Source organism: Cherax quadricarinatus, chromosome 15 (assembly GCF_038502225.1).
Source record: "Cherax quadricarinatus isolate ZL_2023a chromosome 15, ASM3850222v1, whole genome shotgun sequence".
NCBI lineage: Eukaryota > Metazoa > Arthropoda > Malacostraca > Decapoda > Parastacidae > Cherax > Cherax quadricarinatus.
Genome location: NC_091306.1, coordinates 10739813 through 10758760, shown reverse-complemented (window position 1 = coordinate 10758760; position 18948 = coordinate 10739813). Strand labels below are relative to the sequence as shown.

Here is an 18948-nt window from a genome sequence, read left to right as displayed (position 1 = left end):
CTTCCTTTCTTCATGGACATTTAAAGGTTCCCCAAAATATTCCTGCTATCTACCCAATACTTCCCATCTAACTCCCAGACTGTTTTTAACTGACTAATCCATTCATTCCCTAGGCCTTCTTAACCCCTTTATTATATATATATATATATATATATATATATATATATATATATATATATATATATATATATATATTATTTTTTTTTATTATTAACACATTGACTATCAGCCACTAAGGCAGGGTGGCCTGAAAAAGAAACTTTCATCATTCACTCATCACTGTCTTGCCAGAGGCATGCTTGCACTACAGCTAGAAGACTGCAACATTAACACCCCTCCTTCAGAGTGCAGACACTACTTCCCATCTCCAGGACTAGTCCAGCCTGCTGGTTTCTCTGAATCCCTTCATAAATGTAACCTTGCTCACACTCCAACAGCACATAGTCCTAAAAACTATTTGCCTTCATTTGCTCCTATCTAACATGTTCACACATGCTTGCTAGAAGTCCAAGCCCCCTTGCACACTAAACCTTTACCCCTTCCCTCCAACATTTCCTAGGCCAACCCCTAGCCCGCCTTCCCTCCACTACAGATTTATACACTCTCGAAGTCATTCTATTTTGTTCCATCTTCTCTGCATTTCCGAACTACCTCAAAAACCCCTCCTCAGCCCTCTGGATAATAGTTTCGGTAATCCTGCACGTCCTCCTAATTTCCAAACTACGAATTCTCTGCATTATATTCACACCACACATTGTTCTCAGACATAACATCACTGCCTCCAGCCTTCTCCTTGTTGCAACATTCACTACCCATGTTTAAAATCCATATAAGAGTTGGTATAACTATACTCGTACATTCCCCTCATTGCTTCTATGGACAAAGTTCTATCTCCACAGACTCCAAAGTGCACCACTCGCCCTTTTTCCCCTCATCATTTCTGTGATTCACCTCATCTTTCATAGACCCATCTGCTGACATGTCCACTCCTAAATATCTGAATACATTCACTGCCTCCATACTCTTTCCCTCCAATCTGATATCGCTTTTTTCATCACCTAATTTTTGTTATCCTCATCACCTGTTTATCTCGCTCCAAAAATTTCTTATTAGCAAAATTTCTTGACAGTGCCTCTCCCACTCTATCCTTTGCTCTCCTTTTGCACTCTCACCACTCTTCCCCTTTCTTTTGCTCTCCATATACTGTCCTTCTTATATCACTTCTGCTTTGTAAAAACCTCTCATGAGCTACCTTTTTCTCTTATTGCTCCCTTTACCTCGTCATTCCACCAATCACTCCTCTTTCCTCCTTCACCCACCCTCCTATAGCCTCGCATTGTAACATTACATTTTTAAAACTATACCATCCCTCTTTATCTCCACTCTCCCCCCCCCCCCCCATTTTCCACTTTCACTAGCCCGCCTTTCTGCCAATAGTTGCTTATATCTCGCCATAACTTCCTCCTTTCCCCTTAGTTTATAAACTTTCACCTCATTCTTACTGTTGCCATTTTCCTTTTGTCCCATGTACTTCTTACTCTAACTGTAGCTACAACTAAATAATGATCTAATATATCTGTTGCCCCAATATATACATGTACATCCTGAAGCCAACCCATCAACCTTTTATCCACCAATACATAATCTAACTACTTTCATTATGTGCTATATCATATTTCATACATACTCTTTTTTCATAAAACGTGTATTACTTATTACCAAACCTGTCAACACACAGTTCAGTTAAAGGCTCCCTATTTTTGTTTACCCCCTGGCACCCCAGATTTACCTACTACTCCCTCTACAACATTTTTACCCACTCTAGCATAGAGATCCCCAACTACAGGTAGGTACTCTTGCTTAATTCAAAACTCTCCATGCACTCTCCCAACATTTTCCAAAATGTTGGGAGTGCATAAACACTTAATATAACCCACTTTTCACATTCAACCCTTATTTTACTCCACATAATCCTTGAATTTATACATTTATATTCCCTCTTTTCCTGTCATAACTTATCATTCAACTTTATTGCTACTCCTTCCTTACCTCTAACTCTGTTAGAAACCCAAATGAAATTCTATCCCCAGGACATCCAGCTTCTTTTCATTCATAACATCCACAATCATCTTTATCATTCACACTACACCCATGCACATTCCATCATCCCACTTTGATGGTTTTATTTTTTATTTTTAATAAACTATACGGGAAAAGGGGTTACTGGCCCATTGCTCCCAGCATTTTAGTTGACTTGCAACAGGCATGGCTTACAGAGGAAAGATTCTTATTCCACTTCCCCATGGTTATGAAAGGAAAAGTAATATGAACAACAACTATCAAGATAAAATCAAAAGAAAATTCTTATGAATGTATACATATGCATACGAGTACATGCATGTGTAGTGTGACCTAAGTGTAAGTAGAAGTAGCAAGACGAACCTGAAATCTTGCATATTTGAGACAGAAAAGACACTAGCAATCCTATCATGTAAAACAAATACAGGCTTCCGTTTTGCACTCCCTGGACGGTTGCTGTGTACCAACCTTTTTTTTTTTTCTCTCTCCTTTTTCAATAGTATTACTAAAGGGAGGTTGGAACCTGCTGAAATAAAATTTATAAGCTCCCAATCACCCCCCCCTCCCCCTCACTCACTTTTATTTTGCATACCTACATATGCCATGTAAAAATACAACAGTATTGGTTAGGTTTAGCATTTGTGCTTCATACTTTCTACTTCTCTCAGGATTTATTGTATTAGTGCAGTGCAGTGCAGTGGAGTTTTATTGCATTGATTAGATGTTTGCTTCACATTTCATTGTAATTTTTTTTTTATACAGGCCCTCTCAAGTGAAGCCAATGAACTTCTTCCAGTGTATAACAAGACTTGTCAGAGGCAGTACTCTACTCCTGTTCAAACCCACGATTGGTCTTCACAGTCTCATTCAGCCATGTTCATTCGCCCCTTTTCAACTAATTCCCGCAACAAACATAATCAGGGAAAGAATTCTCTTAGTGGCTGAAAGCTAGTGATGTACTAAAAAGCAAAGGGGAATATACATTTTATGAATTTTTGCAGCATTCAAACAGAAGGTCTCTTAAATAAAGTTTATAAAATATAATGGCATACACCTTAAAGAATGCTAGTATCAGCTACCAGTCTAAAGCATTGTATTCACTGTAGTTGTATGCTTACAGTACAATGTACTTTACATATTGTACAGAGGTTGATACAAATATTACTTTGTAAGACTCTTCTATACCAAAGATAAAAAATTTACTTAAGTGATTGTTTTCAAAGCTCTCAGAAAACTTCAATCTGTAAAGCATTTTTGGTAAACAGTGATATTTATTAATGTCCAGAAAGACATTTTAAATGCAATTATAAAATATCAGATATTTTAAAAGGTGATATACATATTGTAGATATGTATATAGAAATGCCCTTAGTTAAATATAGACTAAGGAGATGATCATTAATAGATCATTGAAATAACTGAATATGCTAGTGATACCTAGTTTGTACTTGGACAACTATAAACAGTTGGCAGTAAAATAATTTCAACGTTGTGTGATATTATAAAATACATAGAAAATTCTCGTCTATTCAAGAATTATTTCAAGGGTGGTGATAGCATTTAAGAACAAGTTTGAAAATCTAGACATGGATTAAGTTTGGTTTTGTATTGATTACTGAATATAGTGATTTGGATTGAATTTTTTGTATGTAGTCTAGATATTCGTACAGTGTAGTAAAAAAAAAGTGCACTTAAGCGAAGAACCTCTTGGTCCAAAATATCATGATGAGGGTCCTCTTCTAAGTGCAAGTTTTTGATGTATTGTTCCAACCATGGTATTTCGACTTTATATTCTTTAGTTATCAAATTCTGTTTCTTAATTGATGAATACTGATTACTTGATTTTTCTTTTGGTTGTGAAAGAACCAGAAATTGATGAAAGTAAGTTATTTAGAATTGAAGAGTAATGTGTTCATAACTTCCCTGATAAGCAGTATTGCTTTCCTGTGTCACACGTCTCAAAATAGTCGGCTGTTTTAAAACATGTTGGCCATTTGAATTATGGTAGTGTGGTATGCATTCCAGTTGATCAATGCAGTCACTTTTATATTTTCACTTTCTACATTGTTTACATTTTTGGATAGTGCTAAAACCACTGAGTGAAAATTATTAATGTACAACATTCCTTGAAATTTTAAAAGTAAGTTTTTTCATTAAGTGTGATAATGCGAAGCAGTACTGCCCATATTTAAGTGTGGAACTTGTTTGGTTCAGTTTTAATTTAAGTAATGAAGGAAAATTCTTTCAGAAAAAGCATTCAAATATTTGAGGATACTGTGCTATGAAAAACTATGAAATCAGTGTATATACTGTATGAACAGTACAGTGAACCCCCGCATAACGATCACCTCCGAATGCGACCAATTATGTAAGTGCGTTTGTACGTGTATGTTTGGGGGTCTGAAATGGACTAATCTACTTCACAATATTCCTTATGGGAACAAATTCGGTCAGTACTGGCACCTGAACATACTTCTGGAGTGAAAAAATATCGTTAACCGGGGGTCCACTGTATTGTAAATAGTCCTTTCTTTGGCCTCTCCAGTGAAAATTGGTAAATTTTCATAGCCATTGCCTTACAGCAGAAGGGAAATACTTATTTTGAATGTGTTATATTACTATTGTACCATACATTATATCTATTTAACAGATTTTGGAGAGTAGTCTGAACTGTCAGGACACTTATGGCAAGACTGCAGTTGAATGAATTAGTGAATGTTTCCTCTCTATTAGGGGTGGGTGGTAGAGAAGACGTCTTGTGTAAGGGGGATGAGTCCATTGTCCGGACAGTTCATTAAACCCAAATTTCTGTTGCTGTTGCAATCGTGGGAAAAAACAGTCTAGTTAGGATTGACTGGACATCTTTCCCAGGATTGACTGGACACCCTCTCAGCCCCCTTTCCCCCTTTTAGTCTGTTGAGAATTCACTGTAGTTGTCTTGATTTGTCTATATTTTGGGTGTTACTTAATATGATTATATATTTTAAATGTTCCTTGAGTACATTTGTACATAAAATAATTTTTATTTTTTTGTAAAATTGTAATTTGGATCACACTATGTAATTTGTATCCCTAATCATACACACATTGTTTCTGAGCTTAGAAGTGCCCTACGGAATACCACTCCTCATAACGTGCTGAATGATTCATATGGATCTAGCTCTTTTTTGTGAATATAATAGAAATTGTGTAACTTATAATACAGAATTGTCCCTATTTACAAAATGATTGGTTAAATTACTCTGCTTTGCCATTTAAGCAAGATACACATAGCAACTTAGCACATAGGATACACTTGTTATATCTAACAGCTACCTTTTTTTTTTATGTACTGATTTTTGTGCTGAGCTCAAAATTTAAGTCTGCATGAAAGTAATTATTATGTGGCAGTTTTAAATATTTCTTTATTAATCTTAAGTAAATGCTTAAATTTGTGATTTTTGTAAAATATACCTTTTTTTTTTTTTTTAAATCTGTCTTCTGAATTGAAATAAGTGGTTGACTGTTTACTCGTAAGTATATCTTGAAAGGTACATTATTATTTATTTTTTAACACTTCGGCCGTCTCCCAAAGAGACAAGTGACCCCAAAAAAAAAGAAACTAGGTAAAAAGAAGAAAAACTCGTTAAAAATTAGTACAGAAGGGGTTACTAGCCCCTTGCTCCTGGCATTTTAGGCTTCTCGTATGACATCCATGACTTGTAGAGAAGGGATTCTTCTCTTGCCCTTGGTGTATTTTTTTATTTTAGTATTTTTTTTATTATATTACCAAGGGTAGCTTAACATAGTTCAAATTTATAAATGTTATAGATGATGCAGCCCATGCCTTGTAATAAGTCTTGTTAGAACACTATGAATCTTCCAAGGTAGAAATCATAAATACAAAAGCATTAGCATTTCAAAGGGAAATGTGCATTTGAGTTATGTTAGTGGAAAGAGAGAGAATTTGGAATTTTATAACAAATCTAGAAATGTTAGTTTTCTAATTTAATAGTGACATTTTACTATGCTCTAAATAAACCACGAAACTTATTGGGATATTACGTAAACTAAAGTTTTTAATGATTAAAACAAATTCTCATTTATTGTGGCTTCAGAATTTTTTTTTTAAATATTAAGTTAACCATTACTTTAACAGTTTTACTCTCATGACTACCCTTTTGAGACCAGGGGCAGTGCTGTAAGATCCTTGTGGGTTTAGTGCTTAGTTATGATTATAATAGAGACCTGGGATTAGTCTGTTACCTTGGGATGCCTTGGCTTATTTATTTTTCATATAATGGGCCTTAACATTTAAGGATGAATGCAAAGGCTGAGATTCTCCTGTGTTTCTTTTCTATAATTCCCAACAAGTTGGTGAACAATTTTTTCCTTGATGGAGGTAAAATGGGAGATCAGGTGCTGATCCTACTGAAACAATAGGCTGCTCATATCTGGCTAATGCTAAGTGTGCATTGGAAAGTTTCTACCATATGTTTTGTTGGTGTCTTGCTGCCTGTTTGTTACTTGTATCTACCTCTTTTAGCAATCCTGTAAAATTATAGCCACACATTTCTTTTGGATCATGACATATCACAGGTGACCTGACAATGCCCTATTGCAATCTAATTGTTCTCTGAAGTACTGATAGTGCCATAACTTCTCAGACCAGCTCAATCCAGAGCCCTTCCTTCCTCTGTTAGTATATATTGCATTCTTGCAGCTCTCCATGCCAGCTCTCATACTCGAGGCCTGCATTATTATCCTGCAATCTACCCCCACAAAAGTCCCTCAGCTTTTCATTATGTTAAAGCCAATAGATTACTAGAGGATGCATTTTTCTGATACATTCTTTTACAAACTTTTAATCCTAGATTACCTAGGATGGGTTAGAGTGAAAGTTAAACCTGCCTCATCCCTTCATAGAAGATGCCTTGATGCTGGTAAATGGCTCTTGACCTAAAGAACCAGACTTACCTTTTTTCCTTGGGTCAAACCTGAATTCCTCTTATTTCCATGGTGCATTGTGACTTCTATAGGTTTAGCACTTCCCTCTGATTAAAAAAAAAAATCACTTGCTATTTGTTTTTATTTCTATATCTTGTTCAATGAAAGTGTATTTCTCAAATCCCACATTTTTTCACACTATCACTTCATGTAGTTCACTTCTTATTTACCCAGGATGTGACCCACAGCAATCTTCTAACACCCAGGTATCTACTGTACTTACTGCTAGGTGAGCAGGGGCAGCAGGTGTAAGGAAGCATGCCCGTTTCCAACAGTACCGAGGATCCAACTATGTACTGCCCTCATTTCAGTAGTTTTATCCTCTCTTTACCTCGAGACAATTTGGGGATCCTGGTTTCATCCTTGCCCAAATTGTTGATATTGTTGCAGCTTTACTTTCCATTTCTTTTGGGAGGGTTGGACTCATGATGACCTTGCCGAATTTTTTCACAGCATGTTTTAAATATCTTGGCTTCCAACCAGGTTGTTCCTTAGACACTTGTATTTATTGACCTTCCTCTTTGGTACTCTTTCATTGCTTTGGTTGAATGATAGACAATGGTTGCACTTATTTCCATAATTTTATCGCCTCGCCTCCTTATTGACATTGAAGCTGCAAATTGGGTACTCTATCCAAATAGACAAACAGGTAATTATACCATACTATTTCATTTCTCTGCTGATGAGCTGTATGATGCAAACAAAATGAATAATAATTCAGCTGCTGATGCCTCCATTAATGACCTGTCATAATCTGTTTGATGGCTGCTGTCATTGTTCTTCTGGGGCTCCCATGAATTTTTTAAGTAATTTTTCTGTCTGGTTGAATCACATCTAAAGTATAGGCACTACCAGGGCAATTGTACTACCAATAACTATTTGCTTTAATGCAGGGGCTTCTTCACATTGTTATATGGGCAGTTAAGCATATATATTTGCATTTAAACGAGAAATCGTGTGTTGATGCTGGGGGTACAACACTGGATAAGCTCAGTCTTCTCTTTGCTTCTTACTGAAGCAGAAAAAGCTCAGTGATGTATTTATTTAACAGAAATCTGTTAATTAATATTGTCCTTGTTTTCTTTATTGACAAATACAAGGATTTTATTAATATTATGTACAGTATTTGCATCTGTATGAAGTGTGGCCTGCAGAGTGTACTACCTTTAATAAAGTGGCCTGCCAGCCAAAATAATTGCTCACCCCCTGGGCTAGCAAGTGCTCTTGCTCCCCTCTATGTAACATATGTGCAGCTGATTGTGGAACACATTTTTAACAGTTTGCCAACAGCTGAGGCCTTTCCACTTTCACCGTGGTTTCTACAATTACCAAGGTGCCTTTAGGGACCTCAGAGGCAAGTCTTTTGACTGTAATTTAATGGGATTCTTAACTGATGCTGGTTGTTTTAACTTGATATATTAATATTTAACTGTGTTGTGTGTATTATAAATATTTGTTTTTCTGCCAGGAGTTCTAAATGATCACTGTCAAAGTGGAGATCCAATACTAAAACTACCTTATTCAGTGCTAGTTGAGTCAAATCTTCATCAGACTGAGGTCATCTTTTACTGGAAACTAAGTCAGTGTGCTGGGAAATGAACCTAAATTTCACATGTGCATTCTGCAGCTCAGAGCCTTCCAAACTGATTTATATATACCGAGTTTAATTTCAGTGAGTAATATCCAAATAACCATTTGATGAAGCCAAATTGGATCTTCCATGCACAGTATGCTCTTATTTACCTCTGTGCACAATGATATTAACGATAAATTTTTGTGGTAAAACGCACACAAGTTTGGAGCACTCGTGATAACTTTTTCATATCGACTGTATAGTTCAATGTGTGGGTTGGGTTGAAAATGAAAGATTATGACCATATCTGAAATTAAAAGGGAACACTTTAAAGTTACTATAATATGGTAGTTTTTCTCTTGGAAAGTAAAAAAAAATTAATTTTATATAGCTGATAAATGAAAATTGTACATATGAATACTGAAAAATCTTAGGCACAACCAGGAGTTCTGACCATGCCAGTTTTTGGTTAAAATGTCTGTAAAAACTTTTATAAATACAGTACATAAAAATGTATTTATAGGCATACCATTTTCGCAAGTCCCTGAATGCAGTTGTGGGACTTGAACAAAGGAATTGGACTTGCTGTTTTCTTTCCTAGATAAAACCTGATGACGCCTATGAGTTTAGCACCCATCATCTCTTCACGAATGTAGTAGTAATAATAGGGTAGGATCCAACTTGCAACAATAACATATTCTCAATAATTGATCATAGGTTGAATGTTAGATACTCGGAGCCTATTTTCCCATTAGAAACAATGTAAAATGTATTAATGTGCTCCTGAGCTTTAATTTTCCACATCTAATATTTGTTAATTTTCTCGTATGAATTTTTACCTAATCCTTTATCTTCAATATGCTTTTTCAAATTAATATTTCTGTGTACGTATTAATCAAAAAACATAATAAATAGTAATAGTGTTGAATGATGAAAGTTTTTTCTTTGTTAGGGTTTTTCGTTCTTTTTGGGTCACCCTGCCTCAGTGGGAAATGGCCAACTTGTTAAAAAAGAAAAAAAAATAATACAGTACAACCTCTCCTCAATGATGGAGTTTCGTTCCTAAGACCACATCCTTAAACGAATTTGTCACTAAGCAAGGAGCAAACTATAAAAGTAGTGGGTTTGTGTCGACCATCTTTGATATTGCTTTACTGTCACCTTTGCACCTTTTATAAAATTTTTGGTATATTTTTAAATGTTAATACAATAGTGTACTGTATATTATAAACAGAATAGAGGAAATACGTAAGCTCTAATATACATTATTTAGGTATACCTACTGGTCAGAGAGCCAGTCGTAAGTCCAAGGCGTCGGTAAATGAGTATGTCACTAAGTAAAGAGAGGCTGTATTTAACCCTTTCAAGGTTGCTGCCATACTAGTACGGCTTGCACGCCAGGGATGGTGCCGTACTAGTACTCATGAATTCTAGCGCCTTCAAATCTAGCGAGAGAAAGCTGGTAGGGCTACATATGAAAGAATGGGTCTGTGGTCAGTGTGCGCAGTATAAAAAAAAATCCTGCAGCACACTGCATAATGAGAAAAAAAAAAAAAAAACTCCGACCATGTTTTTGGTTTAGAACGGCGACTTTGCAGTGTACTATTTTCGTATGCTATTTATGGTTGTATTCTAGTTTTCCTGGTCTCATTTTATAGAATGGAAGACATATTATGGAAATTGAGATGATTTTTATTGGTTTCACAATGAAAAGTACCTTGAAATTGAGCTCAAAGTAGCAGAAATGTTCGATTTTTGCCGAAGTTCAAAAGTAAATAAATCAACCCATGCGTCCAATACACGTCAACTGGCAAGTCTAATATTCTTTCACAAGTGTGCTGATATTATTTATGGCATTTCTACACTAATGCAGTAGTCTGCATAACAGTAAATCTTCTATTTTTTGTGAGAATAAAAATTCAAAGTGGAAAACAAAAGAAATGTAACAGAGGCCTGGGAATGTGACTAATGAACAGAGGAAATGTTATTTTAGTGCCAGGAATGTCTGTCTGTGGTTTATTCTGGACCCTATTTAGAAATTGGCATCTTTTGAAATTTGTGTAAAATTGGAAAAATTGCCAATTTCAGACCACTTTATTGGATAGTTGAAATCGGTAAATGGGTGGTTTCTTGTACTCATTCAATAGAAAAAATGGAGTTCTAGCAAAAGAGTTATGATTTTTGTTGACGTACATGGGAACTGGCCGAAAATAGGGCTCAAATTGGGCGAAATCGCTGATGCGTAAACATTGTCGAGACTGCTAACTTCGCGAGAGCATAATTCCATAAGTTTTCCATCAAATTTCATACTTTTGGTGTCGTTGTGATTGAGAAAATATTCTCTATCATTTCATATATTTTTTTTCTTTTTTCAAAAAAATTCCGACCCTGAGAAGTTTAGGAGAGGGCCTCCCGACCCTGAAAGGGTTAAAAATGTATTGCTCACTGAAATGGATGTTTCTTCCTTATTTTAAGCTTTTTTAAGTATGTACACTGGTCCCCACCATCGGAGGTGAGTCACTTTATTAGTAATTAATTGGATCCAAAAGGCCAACACTGCTGTAAATATGAAACACCACTCGGAACATAATAAGTCAGGGCCCTCTGTATCATGCAAAGGTCTTTTAAACATCTTTGATGTGGTATTACTATATTATTACTACTACAGGTCGGCCATCACTAATCCGGCATCACTGGACTTGTAGTGTGTCGGATTAGTGAGTTTGCAAGATTACAGAGTGGTTAGGTTGGAATACACTTAATTAACCTATCAAACGAGACTACTACATCTTCATTTTCATCACTGCTTTCTCTTCCACTGGCTTGCTGCTGTGGATTTGCAACCATCTACACAATTTCTGAGCCAGTATAATGATGAAATTTGAAATTGCTAGCTGAAATTAGTTCTGGATTACTGATGGAACCGGATAACTGATTACCGGATTAATGATGGCCAACCTGTACTATATTTAAGGGGAAATTTCTGAACTCATAGAAGTCAGTGTTTGGGAGCAGGTGACAATTAGGTTTGATCCACAGACAGGGAGGACAGGTCAAAGAGCCCTTCACTATCATTATGGAACTTTCCTGGAGGAACTTCGATGTGGTAGAATAAAAAAAAAATGACATCAGGGCAGAAATTCAATGGCATAAAGTGGTGGTGATGCAAGCAGGTACTGTACTGTACCACAATTCAGAACATCTAAATTTAATTAAAACCAGTGTACCTAACTTGTATTGTACAAAACCAGTAATTTTGTGCAATGAATCCTTATAACAATATGTTGTACCCTTCACTTTCAGTAATTTGTTTTATATAATTTATCCTAAGTCTTCAAATAATATACTGTACAGTACTGTATTTAGCATTGTCCAACACTGTATTCTCTCTACTCTGGTCAAGCCATTTCCATCCTTGATTAAATTGGAAATGAACTGCTGAAGTTTACATTTTATTGCACTTATTAAATTAGGTTATACAGTTTCTGCAAATACTCCAGATATTCATTAATGCAAAAATATTTTTTGCATGACAGTATAGCTTACTGCATAAGTTAGTTGCATTAAATGAGAAATTGTAATACACGAAAACAAGTTAATTTTGAGGTTTATAGAAGTATCACTTGAATATTTTATAAATAATTTCAAGGGAATGTGTTGATCCATAAAATTGTAGCTACCCTGACTCATGAAATCGTAATAACACACTTGCAAACAAACCATGGTACAGGTGGGGTTCGAACCTGCAGCCAGTGAGTCGTAAAACTCCAGGCCAGCTTGTAAGCCACCGGCCATCTGGCTACAATAAGATTCATCCAACTAGGTATAGTTATACACCATAGGGAGGGCCCATGCTAACCTCCCTATGGTATATAAATATACCTAGTTGGATGAATTGTATTGTAGCCAGCTGGCCCAGTGGCTTACATGCTGGCTTGGAGTTTTACAACCCCCTTGCTGTGAGTTCAAGCCCCACTTGTACCATGGTATGTAGCTACCCTAACTCAAATTAAACCTAATGACCTCTCATTGACAAAGCCCTGCATTACTCTTATGGGTTTAGCACTTCCCTATTAATATAATGATAATAATTTGTAAATCATGCTAACTAGATACAAGATGTGTTGACAGCCATAATGAAAGATACTGTTTATTTGTCTTATTTACTGTACGCTGATAGGCATAATGTAACAACAATTAAGACTGTAGTGCCATGGGTGTGGAACTAGAATGAAATATAGGCCTACAGTATATTTCCTTTATTTGCATGAATATTTCTTAATTTGTGAGGATGGTTATACAGTACTCTGGAAACTAGCTTTAATCAAATTAGAAATCAACACTGCCTCCTTGATGTAAATCTTAACTCACAACTATGATCTTTTTAGGTTTAGATACAACCAACCTGCCATTATATATGTACTGCTAATGTAAACACAAGTGTAATAAGAAATAAACAATAGTACAAACAAACTTGCATGAAAGTAAAACGAAATATGAATACTGTTACAGTACTCGTCTTAATGTCTTATTTTACAGTACTGTGCTACTGTATATTTTGACTTAATCCCAGTATTCAGAAAATGGCCTCATTGGTAGGCTGAAAGATGCAGTAGTCATCTTTTTGTTTTATTTTTTTCATGTGGATTTGTTTGAGGCATGTGTAATGTACAGTAGTTTAGAAGGGTGTGAATACAAAAATTAAATTATATTGATGCCTGTGAATTTAACAGTAATGTTGTAAGAGAGAGAGTACAGTATGTAGAAATTCATTGTAAGTATTGTCAGTGTGAAAATATTTCTGATGAGCTACTGAAAGCCATGAATCTTGAAAAAACTGTAGTACATTCATAGAAGATTTGTTAATCCATGCAGAGACAACTAAAGAGTTATTCATATATGTGGCACTTATCAAAGTCACATTTCATCCTTCTGAATCATTGTATATCTTCATCACAATACAAATATGAGATTCACTCAGACTGAATTTTTAGTATATCTGCTAAATGCCTAAAAGAAATTTATTGCTTGGGTCTTGTGAATGAATTTTTTCATCATTCATTTCATAAATATTTATGTCCCTCAGAACTTATATGCTGTATCATCTTGAAAGAGGTTATATTTTGTATTTTTATATTCCAAGAAACTAAGTCAAATTGGCTTCACATTATACAGTAAATCTGGTAGAAGCATGATTATGTAACGCGTGCAGTCATTTTTAGTCCATATGTATAATATGTACGTATTGCACAAATGCATATTTATCATGCAAATACATGCTCTATGATCTAATAGTCGTTTCTTTTCCCTTTCTATCCTGTATTACTTTCAGCAAACATATGTACTATATAATGTACCGAATATAAAGGCTGATGATGTACTTTGTGAAATACCTTTTATTTCCTTTCCCTCCCTTTCTACATTTTTTCTTTTTCTAGATACCTCCATTTCCCTTCACTAATGTGAGTGTCTTAGATCAGAGTGGAGACAAGCAGTTTTGGTGATTTAACATGCTATCATTTTATCAGGTTTTTACACGCATTAGCGCTGTATAGCCCTTGTGGCTTAGCGCTTCTTTTTTGATTATAATAATTTTTCATGCATTTGAAAGAGAAAAAAGGCCATGTTTCAGTGATTTTTGCCTTACAGCAGTAGCTTGAAACCTAACTTGCTGTATAAGCACGGCCTATCTGTATGTTTTTATTTTTTTTTTAAATAACTATCTTTCCCTTCATATCACAGTGGAGACAAGTGGTTTTGCTGATTTAGCATGTTGAAGTGCGAGCAAAGTAATATTTATGAAGTGATTCTTGGAAGCTGATTAACCAGACATGAATTCTATAAGTGGGACGTACAGTGTCTGCACTCTGAAGGATGGGTGGGGATGCTGTTTGGAGAGTCACATCTGACAAGATAGCTATTGAAGACATAACACTAAATTGTTAACTTCTTTGGGTCACTTTTTCTTTGTTGGTAAAAAAAAGTCAGAACAGGACAGCAGTCTGATACTTCTGTATGGCATTACCTTTCTTGTGGGACAACTGATTTTTTTAACCATTGACTTTTTTACTGATTATTATGGGACATTATTTCACTTAGACAACTGATTTTCTGTAGTCCTGTATGATCATCTTATCTTTTCAAAGGGTTGCCTTAAATAATGCAGGTGAAAAGCTTTGATCTTAAAAATTGGGAAAGTTACCGTTCCCCTTCTGAGATCAAACCTGAATACCTCCCATTTCCCAGTCATTATATGATTCTTACAAACAGTTTTATTTCTATAAAATGGAGCGCAGTATACAACTGATATTTGAGTAATTGACATGTATAAATGACAGTACTCTATGGAAAGTCCCTTGTTATGCAGAGTATTTCGGGCAGGTTCAGTACTTTCACATGATTATAAAAATATATGACCCATTTAAAGATTTCATCATGAATATATTATTTTATGAACAAGGCACAGTACTAGCTCCCATCTTGTTCCTCATCCTCATATCCGACATAGACAAGGATGTCAGCCACAGCACCGTGTCTTCCTTTGCAGATGACACCCGAATCTGCATGACAGTGTCTTCCATTGCAGACACTGCAAGGCTCCAGGCGAACATCAACCAAATCTTTCAGTGGGCTGCAGAAAACAATATGAAGTTCAACGATGAGAAATTTCAATTACTCAGATATGGTAAACATGAGGAAATTAAATCTTCATCAGAGTACAAAACAAATTCTGGCCACAAAATAGAGCGAAACACCAACGTCAAAGACCTGGGAGTGATTATGTCGGAGGATCTCACCTTCAAGGACCATAACATTGTATCAATCGCATCTGCTAGAAAAATGACAGGATGGATAATGAGAACCTTCAAAACTAGGGAGGCTAAGCCCATGATGACACTCTTCAGGTCACTTGTTCTATCTAGGCTGGAATATTGCTGCACTCTAACAGCACCTTTCAAGGCAGGTGAAATTGCCGACCTAGAAAATGTACAGAGAAGTTTCACGGCGCGCATAACGGAGATAAAATACCTCAATTACTGGGAGCGCTTGAGGTTTCTAAACCTGTATTCCCTGGAACGCAGGAGGGAGAGATACATGATTATATACACCTGGAAAATCCTAGAGGGACTAGTACCGAACTTGCACACGAAAATCACTCACTACGAAAGCAAAAGACTTGGCAGACGATGCACCATCCCCCCAATGAAAAGCAGGGGTGTCACTAGCACGTTAAGAGACCATACAATAAGTGTCAGGGGCCCGAGACTGTTCAACTGCCTCCCAGCACACATAAGGGGGATTACCAACAGACCCCTGGCAGTCTTCAAGCTGGCACTGGACAAGCACCTAAAGTCAGTTCCTGATCAGCCGGGCTGTGGCTCGTACGTTGGTTTGCGTGCAGCCAGCAGCAACAGCCTGGTTGATCAGGCGCTGATCCACCAGGAGGCCTGGTCACAGACCGGGCCGCGGGGGCGTTGACCCCCGAAACTCTCTCCAGGTAAACTCCAGGTAAAACATCAGCCACCTCTCATCAAGGCAGCGTGACCTGCCTGTCACTGTCTTGCCAGTGGCATGCCTACATTACATTTAAAAAAAATACCACAACATATCAACACCCTTAATTCAGAGCACTGTACTTCCCGCCTCCAGGACTCAATTCTGGCTAATCATGAATAGCTCACGCTCCAACACAGCAATTCACAAAAATCATTCGTTTTTACTCCAATCTAACATGCTCATGGGGTGTCCCATGGCCTGGTGGCGAAAGCTCTCGCTTCAATACAAATAGAAATACAGTATTTATTTCCTCGTAAAGCTTACAATGTGTGGTTTACATGTTATAAGAGTTTAATCACAAAGATGGCCACTATCGTGCCTAGGCACTTCGGGCAGACTAATACCACAGTCGATGGCCTCCACTCCAAACTAACAGATACAGATACTAATGCCGGAAAAAAAAAATCCCCCCCCCCCAGTACCAACAATACCACCAGTCCGATGACATTCTTCTTTGCAAATATACAGGGTCTAAAGCCAGCAACAAACAACAAAATACCTTTCATCCGTGGACTGCTTGCAGAGGCAAAGGCAATGTTCGCGGCTTTCACTGAGACCCACATAAAGGATCACTTGGACAACTAAATATGGATCCCAGGTTACAACCTATACAGATGTGACAGAGTGAACAGGCAAAAGGGGGGGGGGTTGGCCTGTACATTGCAGAGTCACTTGTTTGCACAGAACTGCTTAATGCCTCAAATGATGTAGTGGAAGTTTTAGCAGTAAAGATCGAGAACCAAAACCTAGTCATTGTGGTAGTCTACAAGCCTCCGGATGCAACATCCCAGCAATTCCAGGAACAGCTGTTAAAAATTGACCACTGTCTGGAAAATCTTCCAGCTCCTGCACCCAACATCTTGCTCCTGGGGGATTTCAACTTAAGGCACCTAAAATGGAGGAATATAGCAAATAATATTGTTGCAGCAGTAACACCAGGAGGCAGCTCTGATGAAAACACACTCACACGAGCTTTTAAATCTCTGCACAAAATTCGATTTAAACCAGCAAATAATAGAGCCTACTAGACTGGAGAATACACTAGACCTCATCTTCACTAACAATGATGATCTGATAAGAAATGTCGCCATATCAAAAACAATATACTCAGATCACAACATAATTGAGGTTCAGACATATATGCGTGGAGCCCCAGACCGACATAATGAGACTAGTCACGAGGGAGCATTCACCAATTTCAACTTAAATAACAAAAACATAAAAGTGGGACCAAGTAAACCAAGTCCTAACCGATATAAGCTGGGAAGATATACTAAGCAACACAGACCCCAACTTATGCCTAGAACAGATTAACTCGGTGGCACTCGATGTATGCACAAGGCTTATTCCTCTAAGAAAAAGGAGGAGTAGATGTAAAATAGAAAGAGACAGGCGCTCCCTTTATAGGCGACGGAAAAGAATAACAGAGCGGCTAAAAGAAGTCAATATATCTGAAATGCGTAGGGAGACACTGGTCAGAGAAATAGCAAGCATCGAACTTAAGCTAAAGGAATCTTATAGGAGTCAGGAATCGCGGGAAGAACTAAAAGCCATAAATGAAATCGAAAGAAACCCAAAGTATTTCTTCTCCTATGCCAAATCAAAGTCGAGAACAACGTCCAGTATTGGGCCCCTACTTAAACAAGATGGGACCTACACAGATGACAGCAAGGAAATGAGTGAGCTACTCAAGTCCCAATACCTGGAGTTTACCTGGAGAGAGTTCCGGGGGTCAACGCCCCCGCGGCCCAGTCTGTGACCAGGCCTCCTGGTGGATCAGAGCCTGATCAACCAGGCTGTTGCTGCTGGCTGCACGCAAACCAACGTACGAGCCACAGCCCGGCTGATCAGGAACTGACTTCAGGTGCTTGTCCAGTGCCAGCTTGAAGACTGCCAGGGGTCTGTTGGTAATCCCCCTTATGTGTGCTGGGAGGCAGTTGAACAGTCTCGGGCCCCTGACACTTATTGTATGGTCTCTTAACGTGCTAGTGACACCCCTGCTTTTCATTGGGGGGATGGTGCATCGGCTGCCAAGTCTTTTGCTTTCGTAGTGAGTGATTTTCGTGTGCAAGTTCGGTTCTAGTCCCTCTAGGATTTTCCAGGTGTATATAATCATGTATCTCTCCTGCCTGCGTTCCAGGGAATACAGGTTTAGGAACCTCAAGCGCTCCCAATAATTGAGGTGTTTTATCTCCGTTATGCGCGCCGTGAAAGTTCTCTGTACATTTTCTAGGTCGGCAATTTCACCTGCCTTGAAAGGTGCTGTTAGTGTGCAGCAATATTCCAGCCTAGATAGAACAAGTGACCTGAAGAGTGTCATCATGGGCTTGGCCTCCCTAGTTTTGAAGGTTCTCATTATCCATCCTGTCATTTTTCTAGTGTTTTAGTTAATTTAATATGTTTATTATGCACCCCATACCCATTTTTCTAGCAGATGCGATTGATACAATGTTATGGTCCTTGAAGGTGAGATCCTCCGACATGATCACTCCCAGGTCTTTGACGTTGGTGTTTCGCTCTATTTTGTGGCCAAAATTTGTTTTGTACTCTGATGAAGATTTAATTTCCTCGTGTTTACCATATCTGAGTAATTGAAATTTCTCATCGTTGAACATCATATTGTTTTCTGCAGCCCACTGAAAGATTTGGTTGATGTCCGCCTGGAGCCTTGCAGTGTCTGCAATGGAAGACACTGTCATGCAGATTCGGGTGTCATCTGCAAAGGAAGACACGGTGCTGTGGCTGACATCCTT

The 18948-nt window shown here is 37.5% G+C and overlaps 1 protein-coding gene and 1 long non-coding RNA gene across 3 annotated transcripts in view; one reads left to right on the top strand and one right to left on the bottom strand.

Annotated features, from left to right (window-relative positions):
* Pdk (pyruvate dehydrogenase kinase) overlaps positions 1–13930 on the top strand; it is a 57758-nt gene extending 43828 nt beyond the window's left edge. For both annotated transcript variants that reach the window (XM_053781090.2, XM_053781091.2), the window contains one exon: positions 2842–13930. In XM_053781090.2, coding sequence (XP_053637065.1) covers positions 2842–3024 — 183 coding nt within the window. In that variant the 3' untranslated portion in view covers positions 3025–13930. The remainder of the gene's footprint in view (positions 1–2841) is intronic.
* The window catches only part of LOC138852718 (uncharacterized), a 299461-nt gene that overhangs the window by 89702 nt on the left and 190811 nt on the right, over positions 1–18948 (bottom strand). The gene's annotated exons all lie outside the window — the stretch shown is intronic.